At 42.2% G+C, this 9,419-nt stretch overlaps 1 protein-coding gene across 1 annotated transcript; it reads right to left on the bottom strand.

Moving 5' to 3' along the window:
- Positions 1 to 392: 392 nt before the first annotated feature.
- LOC148034897 (phosphatidylinositol 4-kinase gamma 4-like) lies at positions 393 to 3,422 on the bottom strand. The gene is made up of 2 exons (XM_087679844.1): positions 1,325 to 3,422; positions 393 to 1,220 (listed from the first exon to the last, which is right to left on the bottom strand). Exons 1-2 carry the CDS (start codon positions 2,750 to 2,752, stop codon positions 837 to 839), a joined length of 1,812 nt encoding a protein of 603 aa, XP_087535970.1. The 5' UTR covers positions 2,753 to 3,422; the 3' UTR covers positions 393 to 836.
- Positions 3,423 to 9,419: the final 5,997 nt, after the last annotated feature.

Here is a 9,419-nt window from a genome sequence, read left to right as displayed (position 1 = left end):
ATGATTAAGATGTATAGTACACAAACACAAGTAAATTCTTAAATCTTCTGAAAGGAGGGGTTAAATGCATTCAGCAGCAGCCATCAGGTTGATATAATACTATACATAGACCTGCAACAAAGCCAGCCCGCTTGGACAATGACCTGATGACATTTCAGGTTCAAGCCTCACCAGAAAAGGCTAATACCTTGACTTTGATGTTGTGTATGCAAGGAATATGCAATCCTCTCGATCATTTCACAATATGCTATGGATAAAAGCTGCAATCACATCGACAAATGGACTCACTACTGGTGATATTTCAAGACGCTTCCAGATTAAATTACAAATGCTTAGACTTGGATGCACCATTCCCATCAGTAAATACGAGCTGCAATTGATATATTGAAACTCTATAAAGGAAGGGGACAGAAATATAGTTCACAATAATGAGACTAGTCGAGGCCAAAAGTTACCACCCACGACACCCTAAATCTAGAATGTTGCTGGCACACTTGGACGTTCTTCAAAACACTTGAGGGTCAATTTTTGCATGCAAAATCCTTTTATAATGCAGTTTCCTAGACACATTACATTCTACTGACACTCTCAACTTTTAAGTTTTAAGTGTCAAGGGGGATATCTGGAAACAAGCTATTAATCATTACAGAGACCCCACCACACTTGCGATCGAACTTTTTCCAAGTATGCTCACCAGAGAAGCCTCTTCTTAAAAACCAAGACCGCATATGGGAAATCTTTTTGAATGACCCAGTATTTCACCTGCCAGAGATTATCATTAAAGAGATCACTAGATCACTATATACAATCCCTCAAGGGAAAAGTGTAAGTCTTCTCTAAGATTGTTCTAATCTAGAGATGTAATCATCCAGTAGGCACTCAACCATTTTCAGAAAATCCCCCTCGCTAGTATTCCTTGAGCTCAGGACCTCAGCCTGTTCAAGAAGAACCTCAATAGGAGACTTCACATCCAGAGATTCAGCTCGTGACAAGATGGATCCTATCTGGAAAGGGGTGAGACCAGCTGATGCACCCTTTTTAAGCACCATAGTCGAGATTCGCAAAACTCGAGCAAGTTGAGGCCGCAGACTCCACCCACACTGCTGCAGCAGTCCAATGTCTTGCTCGGCATCCAGAGACTTAATGTACTCAACAGTGGACGGCCCATACGGTTGGCGAGCCTGGGGCCAGTATAGCCACTCAAAGGTGCACTCTTCAAACTGAATAACAATAAGAATTGAAGTTTAAAAACCAAAAATTGGCACATCTTACATATCACAACATATTAAAGACAAAATTATCAGGAGATGGGTACTGTGTTTACTTTATCAGGCAAACAATAGCCATGATCAATAGGAACCAGCTTCAAAGCCCCATCTGCTCCTCTGCATACTAGAATGTTACCACCATGGCGATCAGTGTTTGCAAGCCTTAGATCCAAGACACTGATCTTGTGAACCTCTTCCACAGGAAACAGGGAGGAGCCCATGTCTTCACAGCTACCTACAGCATGCACATACTGCTGAAGTGACCCTATCTTGGCTTTTCTGTACAGCTCGCGGTCTTCACTGCTGTAATTGAAAGCCTTATGGTAGCATCGAACCATGGTGGTAGGTGGAACCCCTGCAAACCCTTCTCCATCCTTTCTGCTCGAACTTTTGCACCCTCCTGCAGCATGATCCAGTAGATATGCTGCAACCTCTCTTATTGCACCTTCACCGCTCCTTGTTCCACTTTTCAGACCTTCACATGTGGAGGAGGAAGAAAACCCACGGGGGTTATTTAAAGCCATGGGCTCCTCATCCATGGGCTTGAATACAGCAATGTCATGCAGGCCACACTCATCCTTCATTAGGTAAACTCCACCAGAGCCTTCTGAGGTCAGTTTAGGATTCTGACCTGAATACAGACCCAATCTAACATGCTTCACAAGATGATTCACACTATCAGAGACGTCACACCTAATGGGGAATTTAGAGACATTGATGGTGGCAGGACGCCCATTCAGGCAAATTCCGGATAGCACATTCCACACCTGATCGTTTCTCAAACCTGGCTTGGCCTCATTTGAACCAGGGCCTTCAAACACTCGCTGACTTGGTTGCTGTGGCTGCAAGTCGTCCTTTTCAGATACAGCAGTTGCTGTTACCACCAGCTCCAAACCTGTTCTATTTACAGACTTAAACTGGAATTTAGCTGGCTTCTGTACAAGGAGATATACGACAGCCTCAGCCCCAAATGGCAGATCATTAATGACAGTGCCATCCTCCAGATATTCACCTTTCAATGTGAGTACCTGGTTGCCTAGAGGCAAGCCTCCCTCTCTGTTAGAGATGTATTTTTTTAAATCTCTAATGCTGTCCGTGCGCCTAGCAGTATATACACATGATTTTCCACTAGCCGTTTTTACAGTTATGGACACAAGATCAGAGAGGCGCAGCACAACATACAGGACATCACCGGACTGGATTCCATAATCCTGCAGCAGCTTCTTGTCATGCACAAGCTCCCGGCCCGCGTGCACAAGCCTGGGCTGATCGACATAAAACCCCTGAAGAGTTCTGAGCCTGATTTTGATAGACTGGATGCTGTCAAGCTTGGACACCTCTAGTGGCACCATGTGCATGCTGGGCCCGAATGTGGCGAGAAAGACCTGGATCTGTGCGGCCGTAGCCCCCAGATTGTGACAAGATCCAGAGAATTTGAAGTCCTCGACCGGGGTTGGGGACAGAGTGAGGCCGCAAGCCGCCATGGCTGCTGCCAAATAAGAGAGAAGTTGTCAATGTGGAGGATGCCGGAGGGCGTGGCAGCGGACGAGACAGATCTGGTATCTGTCGCGGAGGGCTGTTCAACAGGCCAAGAGAGGTGAAGCTAAGGGTTCACAGGCCATGGTGGAAGGATGTTACAAGGGTTTGAGGCGAAAGGCAAGGTAGCTGCGCATGCTGGGAAGGGGGGAGGGGAAGTAGGGGGGTGTCAGCTATTCATGGCGAGAGGGGGCGGAGCAGGAAGGGTGGCTCAGGGAGGATGGAGAACTCTCCGGATGAAGAAAAGGGAGAGTTCTGAGACGGGGGAAGCAGCAGTAAGAGATGCTGTGACAAAACTCAGACCGAGAGACGGAGAGAGAGAAGGGGATGCAGGGGCTATGGCGATGAAGCGTGGAGAGGGACGTGGCAAATCATTAAAGGGGGCAGGGAAATGCAGGTGAAAGTAGCGTCGAGGGAAGCTTCTAAGAAGGAAGGCAGGCAAGGAGAGAGAGAGAGAGAGAGAGAGGAGGAGAGGAGGTTTTGGGGGGGTTGGGTTTTGCCGTGGGCAACACAACAGCAGCCGCCGATTGTTATTTGGGATCCTTCCTGCCTTCAAGCCAACGTTCTCTCTCTCCTTCTCTTTCCTTCTAGACTCTCTTTAGACCAGACTCTCCTCTCTCCCCACCCGCTCCCCCTCTCTGGACTATTACCTGGTCTCTTCTCTGTGCGCCGCCTGTTTGGACCCCCCTTTCGTATACCACCCTTCCTGCTCTCGGTTTTGTCTTCCCCGGCCCCCCCCAGACCCCACCTCCACTTCCCTCAACCACCAGCGCCACAGCTAAGGCCCACTTTCCACAATCTCGACCATTCCCACCCTGCACACTCGGGTTACACACGGAGCTGTATGTTAGGCTGGGTTCACACTAGGCGGTGGCAGGAGAAAAGGCTGACAAAATCATACATGGCAAAGTTTTGTTGGCTGCTAGAAATTCCGCAAGGCAGCTCCCTTGGGCAAACCCCCCTCGGAAGCTTTTGCTGCCGCTTGCTATAAGACAAAATAGTTAACAGAACAAATTGCATCTTCTGCTGTCGGGCTCGTCTGAACTTGCCGGCCTTATATAAGGATGCAAACTTGGTTGTCATTTCGAACAATACCCAACAAGAATATTATTCTACTCCTCTTGCCCTCGTTTTAACTTGCCTTCACCGATTCTGGTTGATCGGGAAGAAAATAGAGAAGTTGTGTTCCCTTTTCTTTTTCCTGTAGAAAAGTCGATCACCTCTGTGAACATGTACCTAAGAAAGGGGAGATCCATTCCTACAAATGCAAGGAGAGAAGTTCAGAATAAGCATTGTTTATATGTGATACCCCTCCAGGTTTTACTCTACCATCCTATAATGGACCCAAGAGCCATTCCCTACACATGTCGATTGATTTACTACCTCCTTAGCCACCATTTTCTCTCAATCAGAGAGAGCTCTAGAGTGCTTGAATGCACACACACACACACACTTTTTTTTTTTTGGTAATATCCAGTGCAGTATATTTATGTGCTCACAAATTTACAAGCTGGGGACCCCCGAAAAACGGGGGTTATCCCAAACTATCAGAAACATAAAAAGAAAAGCTCTATGCAGGAAGCGTCCATGTCACCCTCATAGCTGGCATCATATAGAGATTGCTGCAGTACACACGCATAGAGTTTAATCATATATAGCCACCAATGCTTTGCAGCCACATAAAGGTGCCCCCCTTTTGGAGGGTAATTAGCTAATTACGACAATATGGAGTACCTATACAGACACTCATCAACTTGACAAACTCAACTTGCATAAGTCAATTCTACAATTACCACCCTTCTCTCTAAGAATGTGTAAATGTGTGTGCACATTCATATGTATGTGTATAGCATAGATACATGTGTGTATACATGTATGCTTACATATACATATGTATACATGTGCTATAAATCTGCCAATGTTCAAGCTTGCAAGTACATGCACTATGATCTTGAGATCAAACAAGGATATCCATATAGAGTATAATGCAAAGCCATTTACTTTATATGTCATGTTGTCATGCGTTGCGTATATATTGGACCTCTTGTTTTACCTTTTTTGCTACAACTTCTACATCCTATACAACCAACTTGGGCTCCTTTATGTGCAAGTAGTGTTGTCCTTTTTATGATCTTAGCCCCCCCCCCTCTCTCTCTCTCTCTCTCTCTCTCTCTCAATTGTAAGTACATTGTGTAAAACTTGCATCTACTTTCACCACATTGTAATAGTCTTCTCTTTTAAACACGTAATATTTTGGTGCTTTGTCATGTACCCCAAGCAACTTTATTCATATTGTGTATAACACATGTATCATATACAATGCACCCCTTCCCAACTTCGTTAATATGATTTTGCCACATAAAGTCAACCATATGTAAATGCAAAGAAATGTATCCAAAGCACAACAATCTAGGTAAGCACAAATGTATCCTATACAATGCATGATTTTGCCATATAAAATCAACCATATGTAAATGCAAAGAAATGTATCCAAGGCGCAACAATCTAGGTAAGCACAACAATAGTATCTTTTTAGTATTATAGCATTTACCATCTATATTTCTCTTAAACTCTAGGGCCAAAATAATGCAAAATGCATTTGGAGATTATAACCCTAGGGTATAACTTTTCTAGGTTCTTGTTCCCCTAGTGGTTCAAGAATATTTGAACCAAATTTTGTAACCCATGGGTTCTTGTTCCCCTATTAGTTCAAGAAGATTAGCATAGACTTGAAGCATTAGTGCTTAGAATGCATCATTCAATGTACATTCCAATACCAATATTTGAAACATGGGATTATAGTAGATAGTTAAGCTCAAGTAAATTAGAACCTTAATCTCACACACACACACACACACACACACACACACACACACACACACACACACACACACACACACACACACACACACACACACACACACACACACACACACACACACACACACAGAGTTCTTACAAGGCATTTTGGCATCACATACATAGAGAATTATAGATTTAGAATCAATACTTGAAATTCCAAGATTTGTTACAGTTATGCACACATACTTGTTCTACTTGAAAAGGAGGTTGAAGTTCTTATGGAGATTTGTCAAGCTTAAAGAAGGATTAAAATTGCAATAAGTTTGGTTAAGATATGAAGAGATATATCTTGGAAAAGGTAAGCAAGAGATCCAATCAAAGCAGGATTGAACCTTTGACCTCACATTCACTTCTAATCTTAAGGATTGTCCTATCTAAGTACTAGTAGTGACTACATTATAAGCAAGATTATCTTACCTAGAATTGGACACTCTAACCCCTGAACTATAATTTCAATGTTAACCAAAGTAAACTAGTTTAAAATGTCCTAACTGAAGGGTTGAAAGCCTCAACCAAAAATAGATTTCCTACTTGACTGAGACCATCAAATTATTATTCTTACTCAAAATTGTATTGGTTTTGTAGATTGTAATACATATTCACACACTAAAACTTGTGACCTTTAGCAAAAAGAGGAATTGTGTGTGTTTGAGAGCTTGCACTAGATGAGGTGAGGTTACTTAGATTAGTCCAATATAGAGAATGAACATAATATGGAACACACCTACTAGCATTGGGGAGTGCACATAATCTAGCTAACCTTAATGGATGATCATACTAGCCAGGATCAGATAGTTCACGTGCTAGAACAATAACAAGAGAACTAGTCCTCCAGATTACTAAATTGATCCACCGAGCTTGATACCATATAGTGACATGTAGAGTACGAGCCTTTGAGGAGATATAGTGGAGTATCTATGCTCTATGCAAGATAGTGACATGTAGAGTATGGGCCCTAGGGATATCTCAAATTCAATTAGCAATGCAATTGGAGTGAAACAAGGATTGGTTGGGGGGTGGGGGGGAGGGACGGGATTGTGAAAGAGCTACCTCTTCACTTGAGGATGCTCCACTTCCATCTTCTATGTGTGGCTCCCTTTTAGATGTCACTTGTTGCACAACCACAATTGCTACATGCATGTGGAGTTTGATCTTGAGAATCAAGATTAAAGGGAGAGCATTGCTTCTCTATGTAAGGTCCATTGTTTGTCTAAGGTGGGGAGCCTTTTGATAGGCAATTAGGTCCTTTAGTAAGCCAACAAATAGCAACTCAACTCAAAAGGAGACAATAATACAAGTGATTAAAAGGGTGTAACTCTACTCAAATGTAAATAACCGCCACACTTGGTTTCATAGAAATTGACACCTCTACTCCCATCAAGTGAGGCACAAATTGTAACTTGACATAATAGTATTTACTCTTATAGTTGTACATAGTTGTCAAGAAGGGAGAAGAGATGGATGCTAAAGCATGCATTATATTATATTATAATCAATGACCCACCTACATGCATAATATCAAAGATAAATTAAAGTGTTACCAGACTTGCATAACTCCTTTTAACAACACCATTAAAGATTACTAACATTGTGACAACACACACACACACACACACACATACATGTGCCCTCTATTTTGGAGGATAGCCCTGTGGTACCACTTGGATCAAACTTTTGACGTAGTTAAGCAATGGGAAATTCCTTTGAATTTGGATAAAAGAATAAATGTTCAAAGTTTACATTCAAACAAGGCTACAAAGCTTTTCTTTTATTTAAATGAGTTAGTGATACTCACACCCAAAGTTAATGGGCCATTGGCAAGTATAGATCAACAAGGTATAGCACATATCATCAAAGAATACCACCACCTCCCCTAGGGACTATACTTGCCTCTCCAACAATGCAAACACCACAATAGCCAATCCTTTACAAGGTTTAGAAAGTCGATGTTAGCAAGACCCTCTGTATAAAAATAGAACATTCGTTGCTTGGGTAATGACATTTTGACCCTACATGGTGTGCCTACAAGAGAGGATGGTTTGTGCCTGTGGGAGCTATGTGGTCTATGCCTATGGGACCTACATGGTTTGTGCCTATGGCAGAGGCATCCTTATAAAGACAACAAGAAACAAGTATCTTACATCAAGGTCCAAGGTTACCACTTTACAATCAAGATTCCTACGTATGTGTTTCAAATGGCTCTCTAAAACTACCCTTGCTTGCCCACTCTAATTGCAATGTGAATGCTAAAAAGTGATGGTTTTCTCCACATCCTCTTCTAAGAGTTCATTATAATTTGCCATATCCTCCTCTATCTCCTCCATTATTCATGCCTAAAACATGTAATAGGCTCTTCAAGACTATGAAAAAATGTAGTCTAGTTGAGGGTATCATAATATCAATATATTCATCACCACATGTAATTATCTCAAGCTTCTTATTACCCTACTATACAAAAGGCCACCATTGTATGAGGAGAGATTGTAGTTATTATTCTTTGATGTCAATGCTGGGATCAACTATTGTGCTATGACTTGGCTCATCCTCTATACAACCTTTCTCCTTGCTTATTGCCTAGAGCTATTAGAGGATATCAATTAGAGCTACTTTATAAGATTCTTTCACCCATTCCTTTCACAAAGTTTGTTGGCAATAAAGTTATTACTTTAAAAAATATTATGCAAGAGGCTTATCTCTCTCAATCTGTGCATCCAATGCCTCCACCATTTAAAAAGCCTCAATATTTTTTTCACCCTCAAATACAATCTAGAGCACAACCACCATATCATTGATTGGGTCTTCAAGTGTGGGACATGTTGGAGGTAGAATTTGGATCATCTAACATTAGATCTACCTCCCAATTGCACACCGCCCATTGCCACTCATTAAGGTAGACACACATTTAGGAAGTGCATGTGCAACTTTGCATGTATCCTCTAAAGACAACAAACTTCTACATCAAAACCTAATGGGCTTGAAGATCCCTTGTAGACCTTCCACACCTACGTCCTAGCTATTGGGGATTAAAGGCTGCCTATGTGTAGCCACCTATATTTAGTTGTACTTACCACCCACGCACTTGTATACTGCAAGTGGTGGCCACTCATCCCTATCACTTTATTATTTATTATTTACATGATAATAGAATAAGGGAAGGTATGTTGCACATTGTGAATGTTGGAGTTCCCACATACTATCTTATGCTCTCTTGCTTGAGCCTCCATAGCTCTTGCTTCCCTCTTGCTTTTTCTCGTGCTTCCACTCCTGCTTCACCTTTCAACTAGTATCAAAGTGGGCATTTGAGGAGCTTCTTCAGCATTGCATTCATGCCAAGAAATAGAGCATGACTTGCAGCTTTCATGGCAGCCACACACTAAGGTATGCATCAATCAGGTTGCTTATCCGATTAGCTCAATACCTTCCAAGCTTGTTGAGGACCTCCAAGACATTGCTTTGAGCCTTCTCTAGTGAGCTTTAAGCTCAACAATAGTAGCAGAACCCTCAAGAGTAGGCAACATGAATTGTGCTTGTTTGGTTGGCCTTGTTTTTTACATTAGTCATCTTCTCTAGCTCACGATGAGATCCAAGAACAACGATCACTTGCTTGGCCCCCTTCCTGCATTGAAGACTCTCATCTTAAGTATTATTTGGAGGATTTGAGGTTAGCCATTGACCTACAATTCATGGCATGTTTGTTGTTAGTTGTTCAAACAACAATTGTTCGATCAATTTACGCTCTATTGATGCTGATAG

This window comes from Lygodium microphyllum, chromosome 6, assembly GCF_053477565.2.
Source record: "Lygodium microphyllum isolate KBCC chromosome 6, Lygodium_microphyllum_v1.1.10, whole genome shotgun sequence".
NCBI lineage: Eukaryota > Viridiplantae > Streptophyta > Polypodiopsida > Schizaeales > Lygodiaceae > Lygodium > Lygodium microphyllum.
This window is presented reverse-complemented; position numbering and strand designations above follow the sequence as displayed.

Excerpts from the sequence above, each read along its gene's own strand:
- LOC148034897 (XM_087679844.1), bottom strand. The coding sequence starts at position 2,752 with ATGGCGGCTTGCGGCCTCACTCTGTCCCCAACCCCGGTCGAGGACTTC. Across the intron at positions 1,221-1,324 it reads GCTATTGTTTGCCTGATAAA|TTTGAAGAGTGCACCTTTGA; the intron begins GTAAACACAGTA and ends ATTGTTATTCAG.